This window comes from Rhinolophus sinicus, chromosome 16 (assembly GCF_057876585.1).
Source record: "Rhinolophus sinicus isolate RSI-liver-muscle chromosome 16, RSI-T2T, whole genome shotgun sequence".
In the NCBI taxonomy this organism is placed as follows: Eukaryota; Metazoa; Chordata; class Mammalia; order Chiroptera; family Rhinolophidae; genus Rhinolophus; species Rhinolophus sinicus.
Window position 1 is genome coordinate 27,508,121 of NC_142516.1, and position 19,331 is coordinate 27,527,451.

General features: G+C 37.1%; 1 protein-coding gene across 4 annotated transcripts in view; it reads right to left on the bottom strand.

Moving 5' to 3' along the window:
* Nucleotides 1-19,331, bottom strand: part of LOC109446118 (myb/SANT-like DNA-binding domain-containing protein 3) — a 110,885-nt gene that overhangs the window by 8,083 nt on the left and 83,471 nt on the right. For all 4 annotated transcript variants that reach the window (XM_088793231.1, XM_088793232.1, XM_019729236.3 and 1 more), the window contains 3 exons: nt 15,637-15,785; nt 13,729-13,794; nt 2,766-2,889 (listed from right to left, as the gene is read on the bottom strand). In XM_088793231.1, the coding sequence (XP_088649357.1) occupies nt 2,766-2,889; nt 13,729-13,794; nt 15,637-15,785 (339 nt within the window). The remainder of the gene's footprint in view (nt 1-2,765; nt 2,890-13,728; nt 13,795-15,636; nt 15,786-19,331) is intronic.

Here is a 19,331-nt window from a genome sequence, read left to right on the forward strand (position 1 = left end):
ATGGTCAACTGCTTTTTAGGAGTTATGAAGTATGCAGAAAGAGATTCTTCAGCATTTAAGAAACACCTCTGCTCTGGAGAAAAGGGAAAAGTTGATCACCATCATCACTCAAAAAAAAAATGTACTGAGGAGCGGCTGGACTGAGTTGTATGCTGGGCACTGGGAACACAGAGTCCCTAACCTAATGGTGCTTACAGGCAAATAGCAATTACTGTTTATTAAATACACACCGTGTACCAGGTATTGTGCTAAGCACCTGACACATTATCTAATTTAATTATAACAACACTAGGAGACAGGTATTATTATCATCATTTTGGACATGAGGAAAATGAGGCTTAGAAATTTTAAGTAATTTCCAAAGGGGATAGCCAATAATTGGCTAATCGGGTGTATCTGATTCCAATGCTTTTAACCACTGTACTGTTCAGTCTTCTTACTCTCAATTACTAAAATACTACAAAGTAACCTGGTATCACTTCATTATCAGGACGTCTAGTGCTCTCATCCCTCGCTTAGTTTAGGTATCTTGAAAGATGTTCCATCCGAAGAGGACAACATGATCTGAACTTCTATTGAGATACGCATTCCAGTACGAAACAAATGAGGAATCCACTGTATGGTTTTGTTTTAAAACTGGCCTAATGTTCTGCATCAATTCTCTCGCTCTCTTTTTTTTTTTTTTTTAAACAGTACAGAGGTCTTTTATTTTTTTACACCTATGCCATGCATTCATAGGGAATGGGTTCTAGCAGCTCAGGCTCCTTTCCGTGGGGTCTCACATTTTAAATAATGATTTTTAAAAGCTGGCCTGTTCTTTCTTATATAGCTGCATTTTTTAATGTCAGGGGAAAGGTGGCGGGTAGGGGGAGCTAGCCCCTTCAAAGATAAGGAGAACTTTCAATCAGGAAAAAGCCAAACGCTTATCCTCAACAAAGAATTATATAACCATTAACAATTGATAGTATTTTGTTGTGTGTTTTTTTAAGCCAGAAGAGAGGAGGGAAAGTGAAAGAGTCAGGAGAGGGGAGCGAGAGTAGAGGAAAGGAGACCTGATTTCAAACAGCCTCTTTTACTTGGAGAGAAAGACTCACTGGCTTCTAGGTTAACAGAACAAAATAAAAGCACACTATTTCTATATCTTTTGATGTTTTGACTAAGAAAGGAAAAAGAGATTCTGGCCAAACTGCAAGAGGCAGGATTGAGCAGAATAACAGCAATCTCCCCTCATCTATAGCAATAGTACCTGGCTGACTAGACCAGGTTAGTCATTCTATGACGGAGCGGATGAGCTCCCAGCAGCAGCAGCAAGAAGTGCAATCGGTAGGCAGATAGAACAGCAAAAAGCACCAAGATCATTACGTCAAGTATTAGGACATCTGAGATCTAGTTTTGTCCTAACTCCAATTCCAACTTGTTGCTGACCTCGAACAAGTCACATAAACTCTCTGGAATCAGACAAGTTCACACCCTTTTCCATTTCCATCTCTCACCTCACACCTGGTTCAACAGCCTCATCCCCTTATTTCAGAAATTTATTTTGGTATATACAAAGTCTGATCAAACAATATGGTGAATGTTTAAATTTAAAAAAAAATTATTACAGTAAAAGACACGTTGCCATTAATCCCCCTCAAAATACTCCCCCTCATTTTGAACACACTTATCCCATCATTCTTGCCACTTTCTGAAGCAGTTCTGGAAGCCCTCTTTCATGAGTGTCTTTAGTTGCACTGTTGTGGCTGCCTTGATGTCCCAAGTCATTTTGATTTTTAAAAAAAGCCAGAAGTCACACGGTGCCAGATCCAGTGAATAAGGTGCATGAGGACACACTGTAATGTTTTTATTTGACAGAAGTTGCTGTACCAGAAGCAACGTGTGACACGGAACGTTGTCATGATGGAGGATGATTTACGGCACATTTTAAAACACACCTTCTCTCAACCGTAGCTCATACCTGACTGACTGAACCGAACAAGTTGAAACTTGTCACACACTGTTACGAAGGTTCGATGCACCACTTCCCATATTGAGGATCCCTGCCTTTCCGTTGGATGGCACTCGGCAGAAGCATTCACCGTATTTTGTGATCACAACGGAAAGGGTCCATGTCACACATCACGGCAGTTTCTGTCAAATAAAAACATGTCCTCATCCACCTTATTCACCAGATCTAGCACTATGTGACTTTTGAATCGATTCAGGACATCAAGGCAGCCACGACAGTGCAACTAAAGACACGCATGACAGCGGACTTCCAGAACTGCTTCAGAAAGTGGCAAGAACGATGGGATAAGTGTGTTTGAAGCAAGAGGGAGTATTTTGAGGGGGATTAATGGCAATGTGTCTTATACTGTAATATTGTTTTAATGTAAACATTCACCACACTGTTTGATCACTCCTCGTAATTTGAGTTACATGTTCTCTGTTCTTATCATGTTCTTTAGTCCCTCATCCACCTTGCGACAGACTGCTGAAAAACCAAAATAGTTTTGAAATACGGCATATTTATTGTTTATATTAAAAATATATATTATATTTAAAATGTTAAGTCCATAATCTCAAAACCCTAATACACTGTCTTCACACATTATTTGCCAATTTTTTCCCAAAGGATGCTAATTTATTTTTTTATATCTCTACTGTACTCATAAATAAACACTGCTTTTTAGTAATATTTAATCCATATTTCATTGCCTTCTATAGAGCAGTGAGTACTGATATTAAAAAAATGTCTCACCTCTGATATGAAGGTACTAACTTACCTACAAGAAGCCTTCTGAGTAGCATAGATGAATTCACATTTTCCATGGATGCAGTAACCATTGAGGTTTTCAGGGCAAGGCATGTGGTTTCCAATATAAACATCCTCTCTTTGATCACTAGCATCTTAAAAGAACAAAAACCAGGTCAATAAATAGTGAGAAGCAAATTGAGAAATATGGACTTTTCAAAGGCTCTGAGACAACAAACAAATTCATCCCCTGCTGGGTAATTTGGAAAGGAAATTTCGCAGATAAGGGGCTGGATAAGAATCAAGGTCCCATTATGCCATAAACACAACAGGTAGATTGTTTAGACTCAAAGCATTTGAAAATATTTATAGGATGTGAGCACTGTGAGCTACTGTAGTTTAAAAACAATCTGCAAAAAAAAACAAAACTTTAAAACTTTGTTAAAGAAATAAATGCTATTTCGAGAAGAAAGCTTCTGTGACAAAGAGATGGTATATACAGCACTGGCTTTTGGAGAATTGACTTACTCTAATCATTTACCTGGGGGCTATGAAATTGAGGTAGAGAGCAAGTTATGGGATTTTGAAATTTAGGGGTGAAAGGTTTATTTTTGGAATGAAAACTAACAAGCATATTGATTTTTTTCCAAATGAGAATAGCTTTGCTATTCATTTTATACCATTTTTCTTAGTAGATGTTAATGTAAAAAAATTCAAGTAATATAGAAAACAAAAAAATAATTTTTAAATCCGCTGAGATCCCTCTATCCAAAGATAACCATTGTAAATAGGCTGATGAACATCTGTTCACATTTAAGTATACTGATTTGAACTGAACTGAGTTGAAGTGAAGAAAATGGAAGTGTGGTGAGTAATTCCACTGTCAGAAATGGGAAGAGGATCAGGAAGGAAAGATAGAAAGGGGCAGGAAAGGTGAAGACATAGAAACCCAGTCTTCAAAATCATTCATTCATTCATTCATTCATTCATTCATTCATTCATTCATTCACTCTGTCTCTGTCTCTCTCTCTGCCTTTCTCTCTCATATACTTACATATGCACATACTTATTCACATGTTTTAGAATGGATTTTTGTACTTCTTTCCCCAGCATATACACTAATACATTAATCCTCAACTCTATGCACCCAGAGTTCCCCAGTGTTTATAGGCTTGCGCACGTGTTGGAAAACTTCCCAGGCTTCCTGCCATTTCTATCTACAGTTCCAGCTTACAGACTGTGCGCATTATTAGCTATGTGACCTTGATCATAGTACTCGCTCTAAGCCTGAGATTTCATAACTCTAAAATCAGGATTATAATAGGACCTATACTTCAGGCAGTTTTGAGAGGATTATGTGAGATGAATAATGCATGTACGAGACCACTAAAACAACCAGCTAGCACATCATACAACGGCAAAGGCTTATCTGCCCCAAATACAAATACAGTTGCTAATATAATTTGAAGAATGTTAATGGAAACAAGAAAAGGAATGATATAGGAGGGTGTGTGTGTGTGTGTGTGTGTGTGTGTGTGTGTGTGTGTGTGTGTGAAGGGGAAGAGCAAGAGAGAAGTGGGAATAGAGGTGGCAAATGTGGAAAAAACTGACAACTGAAAATGCAGATCTTCTGGCAATCAAAATTTACATATAAAAGGAAAAAGTTTTAATGATTATTAAGCTCAGTGATAGGATAATTAGAGAGATCATGTCATCCCTAACAAGAACAAACTGATGCCATTTCACCTCAGAATTTATTTATTTACGTTGTACTAATTTATGCCTAGAAAAAGAACTGTACTAGAACTCAAGAAATCCACAATGTAAATTCTCAATTCTAAGGATAGCTCTGCTATTTTGTGATCACTTCTCTCTAACGGAGTTGAATAAGACCAGCATTGTCCAACAGAAGTACCACACGAGACACACATACAGCATTTTTTATTTTGTAGTAGCCACCACATTTTTAAAAGTAATAAAAAATAGGTAAGTTAATTTTAATCATACATTTTATTTAATCTAATATATCAAATAAATATTTCGATATATAATCAACATTTTATCTTTAAATTGTGGTATTTTACACTCTTTTTTTCTTCAAAATCTGGTGAGCACCTTATACTCACAACACATCTCAGTTTAGACGAGCCACATTTCAAGTGCTCAACAGCCACATGTGGCCAGCAGCTACCACAGAAGAGATGACGTATTTATCATCTACTGATCATCTTCCATATGTCAGGCACTCTGCTAGGTGCTGGGCATAGAAAAATAATTAAGACATATCCTGACCTCAAAGGGTTCAGAAGGTCTCCTCCAGCTCCCAAACTGTAATTCTGCTGTGACAAAAGAAATCAAGCCCTCCTTTGGGGGGTTATATGCCTGAGCACCCACTAGTCTACTATAATACTCATGATAATGTCTTGTAACTATCTGGGTTTTTTTAATCCCTCTCTACCATGAGACTGTGGGCTCCTTGGAGAATCTAGATGTTTGTATTATTCATTTCTGTATAACTCCTAACACGTAGAATGCAGTACTTTTCTTGCTATGGTTTCAAAGTAAGAGTGCTATTCTATGCTTGCAATCAAGGCGTAAGTGATTCAAGGAATGCAGCTGTCTCCTGTAACACTCACCATCCTGCAACTTCTTAGAACATGGTACTTTCATGGTGTGACACAGCATGAGGTATGTAATAATGGGACTATAGAGACTGAAGTTATGTACCAACCTATAATAACAAAGTCCTATAATGTGTATAATAATAGGATTGTATAGGTCTCCAGACGCTGTGGTAACGTACTAATCTAACATAAGAAAGTCCTGTATACAGCAGGAAATTTCAAAAATAATGTGAAGGTGAAAGCTATCAGAGAATTCTGCTACATGACAGCATAAGAAAAAGGTAAGTAATTTAAGAACATTAATTAACAGACAAACTATGGCACCAACAGCACTTACTGAATGAAAGAAAGAAATGTGGCCATCAAGCTCTAGACAAAGCTACAGAAGATACATATTTTTTAAAATGTATGCATGATCCCTGCCCTTAAAAGGCTTATAATCAATTTAGGGAATCAACACATACACACAAAAAGCTGAACAATACAAGGGTCCCACATGGCACTTTATAATTAAATGCCAAACGGTTTCACAACATTAGATGCTATGGAAGTTCAACTTCAAAGGATAACTCAGGAAAGGATTCATAGACAGGGTAGGACTAAGTTAGGTCTCAGAGCATAGATAGATTTAGATGGCGGAACAGTGGAAACCAAAGGGAAGGCATAACACACAGCATTCTCAAGAACAAGTAGTAGATGAACCTACAAAGAGCTGTACATTCAGACTGGAGAAGAGGGTATAAGTCAAAATTGGAGAAATAAGGTGAAATCAGATTATGGAACAACTTGAACTCCAGGTGAGAAATGTTCTCTTAATCATATGAACATGGAAGACACTAAAGGCCTTCTAGCTGGAGAGCAATACCATGAAAGCCATGTTTTACATAAAAAATTACTGAGAGTGGTTGCCTAGGGCTAGTGGTTAGGGGGAATGGGGAATGACTGCTGATGGGTATGGGGTTTCTTTTGGGGATAATGAAAATGGTCTAAAATAAGATTATGGTGATGCTTGTACAACTCTTTAAATATACTAAAAATACATCAAATTACATACTTTAACCAGGTGAACCTTAATGGTATGGAAAGACTCAAAAAGCAATTGAAAAAATTAATTGGATACCTGCATGCAAGATAAAGAGGCAGGAGAACTAGAAAGACCAGGTTACCAATTAGGAGGTTACTACATAATCCAAACTTGTGACAATGAAAAGTTAGCTAAAGCTCAGCAGTAGAAATAGATATTAGAGATGCAGAAAACAATAAATACAGCTTGAAGAAGCTTTGGAAAGTAAACGAGCTCAAAAACTCAGATCTGGAAGGGTCCTTAGAGGCCATCTTTAGTTATAACCCCGAAATCCTCCTTCTACTTGAGCACTTCCAGCGGTACGGAACTCAACATAATACAGTTAATTCCAATATTGCCAAATTTTCCTTCTGTTAAATCTCTCTTAAACTTCATGTAGATTTCCCATTGTCTGTTCACCACCTAACTCACTGCCCACCAAATTTTTTTCTTAAGATCAAACTTCCCCAGTCCTAGCCTTTAGTTTGCAACAACCATCTTTACAAGTGGTGCCCAGGACTAACCCCATACCTTCGAGCATTTAGTAGAAGAGAACTGCCCGCTTTGTTAAAGGTGCTCTTAATACAGAATTATGTAAAATTACTCTGCTCCAAAGACGATGTACAAATGGTCAATAAATACATGAAGAGGTACTTAATATCACTAATTATTAAGAAAATGCAAATCAAAACTACAAGAGAACACCTTACCCATTAGGACGACTACTATCGAAAAACCAGAAGATAAGCGTTGACAAGGATGTGGAGAAATTAGAACCCTTGTGTACTGTCAGTGAGAATGGATACTGGTACAGCCACTGTGGAAAACAGTATGGTGTTTCCTCAAAACATTAAAAATAGAACTTCCATATAATTCAGCAATTCCACTTCTGGGTATATAACCAAAACAACCAAAAAAATGGAAACCAGGGTCTTGAAGAGGTAGCTATAAACCCATGTTTGTAGCAGCATTTTTCACAATATCTAAAACATGGAAGTAACCCAAGTGCCCATCAACAAATGAATGGATAAACAAAATGTGGTATATACAATGGAGTATTATTCAGTCCTAAAAGGAAAATAAATTCTGACATATACTACAAGATGGATGAACCTTGAGGACATTATGTTAATTGAAATAAGTCAGTCACAAAAAGACAAACATTGCATGATTTCACTTACATGAAGTACTTAGAGTAGTCAAAATTGTAGAAACAAAAGGTAGAATGGTGGTTGCCAAGGCAGAGAGGAGAGGGTAATGGGAGTTACTATTTTATGGGTATAGTTTCACTTTTACAAGATGAAAAGAGTTCTAAAGATGGATAGTGGTGTGCTTACACAACACCATGAATGCATTTAACACCTCTGAACTGTACACTTAAAAAAAATGGTTAAGATGGTAAATTTTATGTATATTTCACCACGATTTTAAAAGTTGGGGGAAAAAACTAAATGTGAGCCTTAGTGAACCTCCTAATAATAGGCGGTTCAGTAGGGAATGTAGTAGGCTGAATTCAAATTTAGGCGTCCAGTCATCCAAAAAGTATTTATTAAGCACTGTTATGTTCTAGACACAATGGAAGTTCTTGCAGTTTCAGGCAATGTCAGGACACACAAAATGTAAGTACAAAGACTCACTAGGCAACCTGAATATATAAAACTTGTGCTTAAAGAAAGATCAAGGCTGGAGAACAAATTTTCACCAATCTGATAGCTAAGAGTAGGTTAAATATCCTAAAGGAAATTAAGAAAACAACGGGGACAGAACAGACTTCTGGAAGAGTTGTAACACAAGAGAAAGCGCATCAGGGCTGAAGGTCAGAAAGTCTGAATCCAGTCCTTGCTCTGCTGTTCTACATGAGCCACACAATCCCAGTGTCAGCTTCTGCAGCTGTGATGAGCATTACATAACAACACAAATATGTGAAAGCACCTGGCACATAGTAGGGTGCTCGATTGATATTGCTGAATGGGTGAATATCCTACTGATGTTACTCATAAATCATATTCAATATGCTATAGATAAGAAGACCTTTGAGCACAGCCAGGCTACCAACACTGAAACTAGAACACAAAAGTATCAACACTCACCATGATAACATCAAAAAAGGAATTCAGCGACATAGCATTTAATATTCAGAGAAATCCTAGGCAATAGATATTACTGCCCCACTTTATAGATGTGATGATTGAGGCTCAGAAAAATCAGGCCTCTCAGCCTTTAAGTGTAGACCAAGTCTGACTCCAGAACACAAGCTCTTAACCATCACACTATTTTTTCGCCAAGCTTCCCTGGGAGATGTGTAGGGAATGGACAAAAGCAGAATGTGCCAATACCTGCTCTCTAGGCCAAGTAAATTAATAACTTCAAAAAGGAAAAGTGAAAAGGCTTTAAAGATATCATAAAGCACGGTTTCAGAAACCCAAGCAGAGACGCAGCCTCGCTCAGCAAGAACTGGGCACGGAATGGTCCCGTCTAAACAATGCCCTCAGGGAAGTGGTGACAGGCTCCAGGAACAACAGCTGCAACTGCTGGTCTCTGAACAGTGTTTGTGTTTGTGCAATACACACAGTGGACTGGTCACCCAGTGGCTCCTTCCACCACAGAAGCATTCAGAAACAAATCCACCACCATAAGCAGTGTTTACAGTGCAAAGCAGAGGCTGGTCTAAGTGATGATGTTATGAGAAAACCCCGCACCAGATGGCATACCTGCAAAGACATGTCCCACTGGCTCTTAGTCCTGGTCTCTCAGTGTACAATCCAAATAAAGCAGGAGATGTATTAACAGCCAAGACATGGACCTAGAAGGCAACTGCTGAGGCCACAACTATATCAATTCTGCAGCAGTAACTCTAGGGCTCATTATTTCTACAAATCCCTACAGTTTAAAAATTCAACATACTCTTTCTTGCTTCCCCTATATTACCCTGCACCCCAAGCTTCATCACTAACATATCCCTCTATTCATGCTTCCTCACCCCAATCTTCTCGGACCCCATCATAGAATTATCTACCTAGTATAAACTCCTACCTACCCTCCAACACCTCCCACTCTCTCATTTCTAAATCCCGCTGTTTTCCACACCAACACTAATTCTTCCTTTCCTAGGCTTTCCACTTTTTTTTAACATGAATGAACTCATCCACCTCTTCAGCTATTCCTTTAGAAAATCCTCCTTTCACCTCCAATTACCAAGATCACGTTACTTCCTACAAACCCTTTCCTTCCACCTTCCCCTGCTGTGCTCACCACCTGTCATCTGCAGATCAGAATTCCACTCTCTCCCCCAACAACCTTCCTCTCTTGGGGGTCTTTGCCATCCACTCACACAGCCTTCTAACCATCCTCATCATCACCTTCACCACGGTCCACAACGCACGCCCTAAGACGTCCTCCAATGATTTTAGCAACTGGCTCAGTCTTACCTCCTGATGAAGCAGAATTTATCAATACCGTTTTTAAAAGGGCATATTTAAAGAGCTGTATTAAAATATACAAACAAAGATCACCAAATAATGGAAACCACACTATTTGGTATCTCGGTATCTCTAGTATGCCTGGTCAGCTGGAATAGAAACTATTGAGACAATGAGGACATAGGTGGGGTGAGGTGAAGCTCAGGAAAGAAGCAAAAATGTCTTGGTAATTAAAAGGTGTTATGGTTAAACATTAGACTGTATGAAAATATCTTTCGATAAAAATGGCCACATTAAAATGTCACATGCCATAAAGGAATCTTCTGGGTAGGTGGAAATGTTATAGGTTGTGTGGTATTCATGGGGTGTATCCATTTGTCCAAACTGATAGCTAACATTTGTGCATTTCAGTGTATGTAAATTATACCTCAAAAAAAAACACCTGCACAATAAGATAATGATTATCAAGTGGGTGAAGGTATACAGACAAAACAAGAATGCTGATTAACTGTTGAAGGTGGGTATTGGGGACATGATGGTTCATTACACTATTCTGTTGTTATATGTTTGAAATTTTCTATAATCAAGGTTTTTAAATGGCACATACCCATCTCCCACACATCTCATGCTCAACCTTACATCCTTATGACTTCAGCATCTACAGCAAAGAAAGCTTCTAACACTACAATTTCACTATTTACCGACGGTTTTCCTACAGCCCAAGAAAAGCACTAATTCAGCCACCGTACTGGACATGCAAATGCTCCATGTCACGCACACTCTTCTCCAAGAGCTCAATTTAAAAGACCTTTCTTGCTCAGCACTGTCTTACAATTTTCCAGCTACTTGCTGATGCTGTGTTCCTGCTTTTCACTTTGTAGCCTCCATCCCTAGGTCCTTGGCTACCTACCTAGTCTTGGCTGTGTACTGGGATCAGAAATATTTACTGAGGGCCTCCTATAAATGCCTTCGGGAACAAAAAAATAAAAGCAAAGGGGGTAAAAATACAAAATAGTAGTACCCTTTGACCTCTGATCCCTTACTATTAGAACATATCTTAAGTCTCACAATCTGGATTTTGCCTTCATAACTATAGAAACTCCTTGGTCTCCTTGTCTTCAAATTCAAGGCTCATCCTCTAAGCAGTTTCACCTACTAGCCTACCTTTCCTTTGGCTTCTGTGACACTGTTCTTCACAGTTTCTTCCTCTGGATCCTCTTTCTGCTTCATCCTAAGTAAGACCGCCTCAACTTTCTAAACAGCAGTGCTGACAGAATTTTCTACAACGCTAGGCATGATCTGTATCTGTGCAGCCCAATACGTGGCTACTGAACACTTGAAATTAGGCTAGTATGACTGAGAAACAAAACTTTCATTGTAATAAATTTGAATTTAAATAGCCACTATACTAGACAATGCAGCTCTAGAATCTCTCTCACTCATTCTCATGACTTTAGTTATCACCTCTAGTCCCAAGGACTGACTCATAAATTTATGCGGAACAAAGTCACCTGGATGATTTCCACAAGTAATTCAAACTCTAAAATAATCACCTTCACCATTAACTCTTCCCTTACCTTACCCCAAACACCTTTCTCTTCCCACCCTCCTTAGTTTGATAAACAGAATCCCTCATCCTAGTCATGTGAGCTTGAACTCTTATTCCTCATATTCAAGCAGATGTCTATTCTTTTTGAGTCTATCTAAATGATCTCCCTGACTTCAGTCCAATGTATGTAATGAGCACAATGTTCCTGTCAGATATCACTCATTCAACTGGCTAACTTTGTAGCGTTGCCTTTTTCAAATATATTAATGATTCTCCACTGCCTACAAATAAAGTTCAAATTCCTAAAGTTCTAGGCTAATACAATATTCAAGACACTACGCAATCTGGCACCAAGCTATCTTTCTAGTCTTGCCTTCTACTTCTACCTCTTAAGCACCCTACTAACCAGCCAAAAAAGGATTCCTTACCATTCTCCAATACATCTTATCATGCTTGCATCCATATTTCTGCTCATGCTCTTTCAACCTCCTTAAATATCCGTTTACCTCTGTCTAAATCCTAATCATCTTTTAAGGTTCAGCTCAAATTCTACCTCTTCCATGAAGTTTCTCAGATTTTCACTATCCTCCACCAAACAGTAATCTCTTCTTTTCTGAATTCCCATTCCACTTTTTAATCACACTACATTTATGACAACAACCAATTTCAATTTCTACTTTGTTAGAAGTGGGTTGTATTCCTTTGTTATGTCACAAGCTCTTTAAAGATGGATGCTGTGTATAAGAGGGTACTATGCTAAGTGAAATAAAACATCTTTCTATCTACCAATAGTGTCTGGTAAATGACCACTATAAAGTAGGCACATAATAAACTGTATCTGATGATTATGATCATTTCATTTCAGTTACAGATCAATTCTTATGTGTAAAAATGTTCAGTATTTCAGAAGTAGCCTAGGCACTAAATTATCCGTGTGATTTTTATCAAGGGCAGACAAGTATTTTGGGCATACACAATTCCCCAAACTGCCTAAAGTATGAGCTTCTACCTACTGAAAAATAGCTTTCCTATTATGGACAGTATAGAGAATAAAACTGGAGCTGACCTATTATGTCTCTTATGGGACTACAGGAGATTTCCTACTTTAAATACAACACTTTGTATCAACACAGGAAACTGATATTGCAGGGGCTCATGGGATATAACTGATTCAGGTCTGACATGATTCAAGTGAGGGAAATAAATTATTCAATGATAACGATGGCCACCATTTTATGGAGCACTTATGAGTATGTCAGAAAATTTTTATGTAACTCTATGAGATAGATACTATTACTATCCTCATTTTACGTATTTTTTAGAAAGTAGACATACAAGGTAGATCACACATCTAAAAAAAAATTGCCCATTAGTATAACCAAACAAATGAGTAAAAGATGCATATGTGAAAATGCAATTATATAGAAGTCCTGGACCACGAGCCCCAAGGTCTAGACCTGCTTCAGTTCACTTGATATAACCTCATTGAACCTCAGTGTTCCCATTGGTCCTTAACCCTCAGAGTAGGTGTGAGAATCAAATGAAATAATGGATATGAAAATGAGAAGTGAAGATGTATTGGACTTGAGATCAAGGGACATGGAATCGAATCTCTGCTCTGACCTTCACTACATGTAAGACTTTGTATAAATAAATCCTACAGCTTCTTTCAGCTGCATCCATTCCGTTATGATAAATATGGGCACCTACGTATGTGTCAGACATTCTGCTAAGTGTTAGGAACACAAAAGTGAACATGATACAGTCTCCTGTCCTCACAGAACTCATAGCCTAGAGGGAGATACAAATGAGTAAAAAAGACAATTATAATTCGAGTAGGTTAAATGCTTGGGTAGGGTAGTATATAAAAGGGGCACCTAGTCTAGATTTAAGGGTCAAGGAATACTTCTCAAAAGGAAATGACTTATAAAGCTAAGCCTGAAATTATGAGTATTAGTCAGGCAAACAAGAGTTCCAGGCAGAGGGAACAAGGCTGAAAGACCTGTGCATAGAGGGCCAGTGTTAATAGTAGATTCTAGAGAAGTGAAGAGGATTTAAAAAGCAAATATGAGGGATATTTCTATATTTCTTACAACTGCACGTGAATCTACAATTATCTCAATAAAAATTTCAGTTGAAAAAGCATATCTGAGAATATTCTGTAAATTGAGAAGCACCTGAGCTATTTCAGTTAATAGTATTACTAATAATCAACTGCATCATGTATATTGCTACAGAGAGCAAAGTTGGAAGGGCTGTTATAAGGGACATGGAACTAAGGACAGCTAGTGACCATATTTCAGTAGTTGGCCCAAATTTGGAAAATCATGATTCAGTACCTTTGACATCTGGTCGATATTGTAGTCCATCATCTTTCTTTCCCAACAAACTAGTGTCATCTGTGTCTATAAGAGAAAACAGTTTTCAAATTAAGATACACAGGTTTAAGTCACACCATGAAAACTCCCAAATATTCCAAATGCTCAAGGTCCTTTCCAACTCTGTCCACTTATCCTGCTCACATTTTCCACCATTCTCTTGATCTATTGTGCCACTTCTATCACAGGCCTCAAGGCATCCCAGATATATATCCGTGCTTTGCATGATGAGCAGTCTAATTTCGTGTAGACTTCAGCTCAAATGTCATCTCCTTAAAAAGTCTTCCCTGTGCAAACTAAAATAACACATACCCTGAAGAAAAAGGATTAATCATTTCTCCACTAGACAATGGTCTCAAGATTTACCTTCTACTACTGTTTCCCTGGAAATATATCAGATTAAGAAAAATGCGGAATCTCAGCTGTGTTATCAGACAAATTTACTATCAAAATGACCCCTAATTGGAGAATTGTATTTGGACTGGGATGACTGTAAATGAACCATAAGTACCTGTTGGGAAGCGCAAGCTTGGGGTTCCCAATGCACAGTGGGGGAGGAAAGAACAGGCATAGTTAGGTTGGATGGAAATATTATAGAAGGGACCAATACAAAAGTTAAGGACCAAGTATGCCAAAGGATTCTAAATCTGTATGAATTTCCATTAACAAATTTTTCAAGCTTGGCCAACCGCTCTGAATCTGAAATTCCAAGTAGTACCATTCAACCATGCACCAGTTCTTTTGAAAAAATACTCTTTCTCTAAGCTATTCTTTCAACTTAGCTTCTAAATGCCACCCCATGAAAGAAAACAAACCATGCTACTTCTTCGTGATCAAAGCTAAGTGGACTGTCTACCTACAAGGGGTCCCTATCAGCAAATGGCTGCCTCCACCAGGCTCACAGCTGACCCCTACCTGGAAATCCTCAGATGAGTTTTCTGGGTATTCTTTGGTAGCTGAGACCAGAAGTATTGCAATCAGTTGTGCAATATTTCACAAATAATTTGTTACTGATATAAAGTAGTACCAAACTTTGGATTATGACTTTTTTCCCCCATAGTTTAGATAAAAACACACCCCTTTAATAAGTCTAAAAAAGGCAGGGGGTTGAGAGAGGGTGATTAGACCTGGTAAGCAAGAACGATGTACAATCCTAGTTCATGAGAATGAGCCCGGCCCTAGCGTGTTTTACGAAAAGATACATTATCCTAGCCCGTGTGCATATTGCTGAGGAAAGGTTTGAGAACCTCTGCCTTTAGTGACTGGATATTTCTACTAGGGATGGAAAACAAAAACTCATTCTTAGTTGGTATCATAGCTTTTAAACTATACAAAAAGCAAGAAGGGCAAAAAAGAAAATTTAACTGAAGGTAATAATTTTTCCTTACATTCTATAACTTCACACCAATAGCTCTAAAAGTAAATAATATGTAGTGGCGAAAACTACAGAGAGAATGTGAAAACAGAGTAAACTATTATGCTCTAGGAAAAAAAGATGAAGAAATACATGGCAATATTTATAGTTTTACTATAATTAACATAAGTTGACTAATTCTTAAATAGCTATAATAATTACAAATTTGAGACAACCTTTAAGAACTATAACTGTTATCTACAAATACATGTTAGAATCAGCTTATTACCTAAATAAACAACCAAAAAGCCTGGTTTGAGTCTTGAGAAGATGAAAATAAATGAAAAAAACTTGAATATAGTAACAGAACAAAGAAATTCTAAAATGTAATAAAAGAAAATAAAGCATCAAAGATTTCTCATTTTACAAATTTGGAACACTACCAAAATGTACAAATAAGGTTAGCAACATATAATATTAAAGACAGATCTCTGGATCAGCAAAATGGATTTTACCTGTGCAATGACCAAGATGCCTTATATCAATTTGTTCTTGCTTTATACAAGATGCTTCTCGAACAAAACAGGGATTATTATAGGAACTCCCATCAGAAGCACACACAGGATTAAAACTGTATCCACTGCAATCTATATTACATACACACCTGTAGGAAAAAATTGTTTTAAGTCACTGATAAAAGTTGAAACAAAACAAATGCTCAGTTAACAATTTCTTTCAGGTGAGAATTTATAGATTAGTTCATCCAGATATTAATTAATCCAGTGGTTTCTCTAGAATTTTCATATCTAGATACAATAATCGGGAGATGTCAAATGTCACCAACATTAATTAAAAAGTAACATGGTAGAGTAGAAAGGACACAGAATTATTAGTCAAAAGTCATGAATTGAAATCCTAGCCCAACTAATCACCAGATTTATGGCCAGATTCTTCTTCTAAGACTTAGTTTACTGATCTGATGGAAAAAAAAAGTGATAATAATATACCTACCTCATCAAACAATTGGGAAGATTTAAAAAATAACAGAACAACTAAATTTAGTTGGGAATATAAAAATAATAAATGCAGAGACACTCTTGTTTCTAGCAACATGGTGGACTAGCAGTGTGGACTAACTCTGCTACTGAAACAAAAAATACCACATAAAATATTTTTAAACATTTTCTCCAATGCATTCATACATTGGCAAGAAAGCAAGAAATATGCAGGACAAAAGTTAAATGAAGACAGGAACAGAGAAAGGTCAATTGAGGTTTGTTAAAGCTGATTTTTCACCTTGAAGGTATTTGCCAAACTGGGTATATTCAATTACAAACTTTTTTGGCTGTGTTGACCTCTGGGAACAGAGACAAAGATTATTGACCCAGCTAAGGTGGAGAGTCTAGAAACCCAAGAAAAGCTGGTATCTCAAAAAGCTACTACCCTAAGCATAAGGGTAAACTACAAATGAGTTACCATATTTTAAACAGGGGACTGATTAAAGGGGGGAGAAAAGCACTGCCCTGAGCCAAAGCATTGAAGAGAGGAAAGAAAAACATCTCCCCTGAGAATCCAAAACCATAAGCCAGCCTCACATGGGTAATCACAACTTGAAATACGACTTGGGTGTTCTAAAAAACCTCAAGCTCAGAATTTATTTCAGGAGTCAAGGAGTGAAAGGGGCCCTAGGCAACTGACAAAGCAAATGCAATGTCCTCTGGAGAAACCCAACTTGATTATCCTAGACCTCAAACATTTTCCAAAATACAGTTCTGAGAAAAATCGGCATCTCACACACGCACACTCACTTACATACCCACAACAAACAAGGAATTTAAACACCATGAGCACAGCAAGCCAATTTAAAAAAAAAAAAAAAAAAAGAACTTCTAATAAATAATGTATTATTAAAAATAAAAAAAAATCAATGGGCAGATTTTAACAGCAGATTAGATCAAGTAAATGTAGATTAATGAACTGTAAGACACATCAGAGGAAATCACCCAGATCACAGAAGAAAGTCAGAGACAGAACATACAAAAAAAATAGCAAGAGACCTGGAGTTAAAAGAAAGAGGCAAAGGCAATATTTTCAGCAATTTCTCATCAAACGTTCTAAAATGATAAAAAAGATAATCTAAATATCTAAGAAACCTAATAAATTCCAAACAGGATTACTGAAAAGGAATCTAGACACGGAAATATCACAGTGGAATTTTATAACAATAAAAAAGAATATTTTAAAAGCAGCCAGAAAAGAGAAAGATGACCTTCAAAGAAGCAACAATAAGGACAAGTGTCTTCAAAAACAATACTGAAGCCAGATTGTCTATTTAAAGCCAAAAGACAGTGAAATAATACCTACAATATTTTGAGATAAAATAGAATTCTGTGTCAAGGGAAATAGCTTTCATGAATGAAGGTAAAATAAAACTAATTTGGAAGAAGTAAAAACTTAAGAGAGTTTGTCACCTGCTGTCAGTAAAAATAATTCTAAAGGCAGTGGCAAAATGATCCTATAAGGAAAATCTGAAACGCAAACAAAAAGGAAGAACAAAAGCATAAATATGTAAGTAATGTTAACGAAATACTGACTATATTAAGAAAACAACAATGCTCTGTGCAGCTAGATTTTTAAAAACAGTAAATTAAAATACATTATAATGATAGTATACAAATTTGGAAGGACTGAAATTATTGTGTTTTAAAATATAAAAGCCAGCTACATGCTGCATACAAGATACAATATAAATATAATAATGACATAATAGATGGGTCATATGGTAATACATTATAAAAGTATACAATACCACTGAACTGTACACTTAAAAAGAGTTCAGATGGGAAATTTTATGTTATGCCTATTTTTCCACAATAAAAAGATTGGAAACACATTTAATGACTCAAAAAGTTGAAAATAAAAGGATAGCAAGAGATATACCACACCTGGTATGAAAGAAACCTCATACGGCTATATCTAATATCAGACATAAGAGACTACACAGCAAAAGGATTATGAGAAAAAAAGGCCCTTCATAATAGTAAAAAGTTTCATTCATCGGGAAGACAGAATAATTCTAAACATTTTAAGATAGCCTCAAAATCTATAAAGCAAAAATTCATAAAACCACAATGAGAAACAGCCAAATCCACCATAGATTTTAACATGCCTCTCTCTACAGTGATATATCATGCAGATAAAAACACCAGTAAAACTGTTTCGGGAATAGTAAAAGGCTCAGCAACAAGGGCAAGATAGCATTCCAACCCAATAAGGAGAAACAAGCGATTCAGCAGCAGTGGGCACTGCAGCGCAGCCAGGACCCGACCACCTGGGTCACATGTTTGGAAGAAGTGGGCGCTCCTCAGTGGCATGGTACCATTGCATGAAGACCAAGAACTGTGAGAACCAACCATCACTACTGCTTTCAATGACACACGAAGAAAGAAAATGAAACTCCCATCTAAAGAGGAAAGTCTAGTTCAGTGAAAGACTGAGCAGAGGAGGAAAATATCAAACTCCAGAGGCCACTGATACCGCTGATTACAGCAAGTACAGGTTTTTGCAGATTGGCGACAGTTAGCAGAGGCCTGGATGCCCAAAGTACTATAGTAGAAAGAAGTATTTCGGTAAACATGACAAATTCAAAACATTAAGCAACCATTTACTCTGCACCTACTGGAGGGTATAGTCAGTCATATTTGCCTCATTTACGCGAGGCTACAACAAATTATGAACAGGGAAACTAATTATAAAGGAAATTAAAAAGCGCAAGATCACAAACTAATAATAAGTGGCTGAGACTGTGTTCTCTCTTCTCGTCACAGCTGTTACATAAAATAGGTATCTGCATAGAAAGTGACAAATGAAAGAAGATAAGTATTTTCCACATTTATATCATGAAAAATCTTTTCACTAAACTGATTTCGCTTTTTTCTCAAATATGCTAGAGACACTCCTGCCCCAGGGTTTCCCCTCCTTCACTTTTTCCTCAAACATCCACCTGGCTCGATCCCTCACTTCTTTCAAGTTTTTCCTCAAATCTTAAAAGAATGGTTGGAAATTAAATCTCTAAGGATCCATTTAATAACTAAGAAAGGAACTATGGAGTAAATCCAGTGAAAATAAAAACAGGGAGGGAGTGAATATAAATGACATGGCTATGAATATGGGTATAGATATAGCTCAGCAGAAATAGAAAACAAAGTTA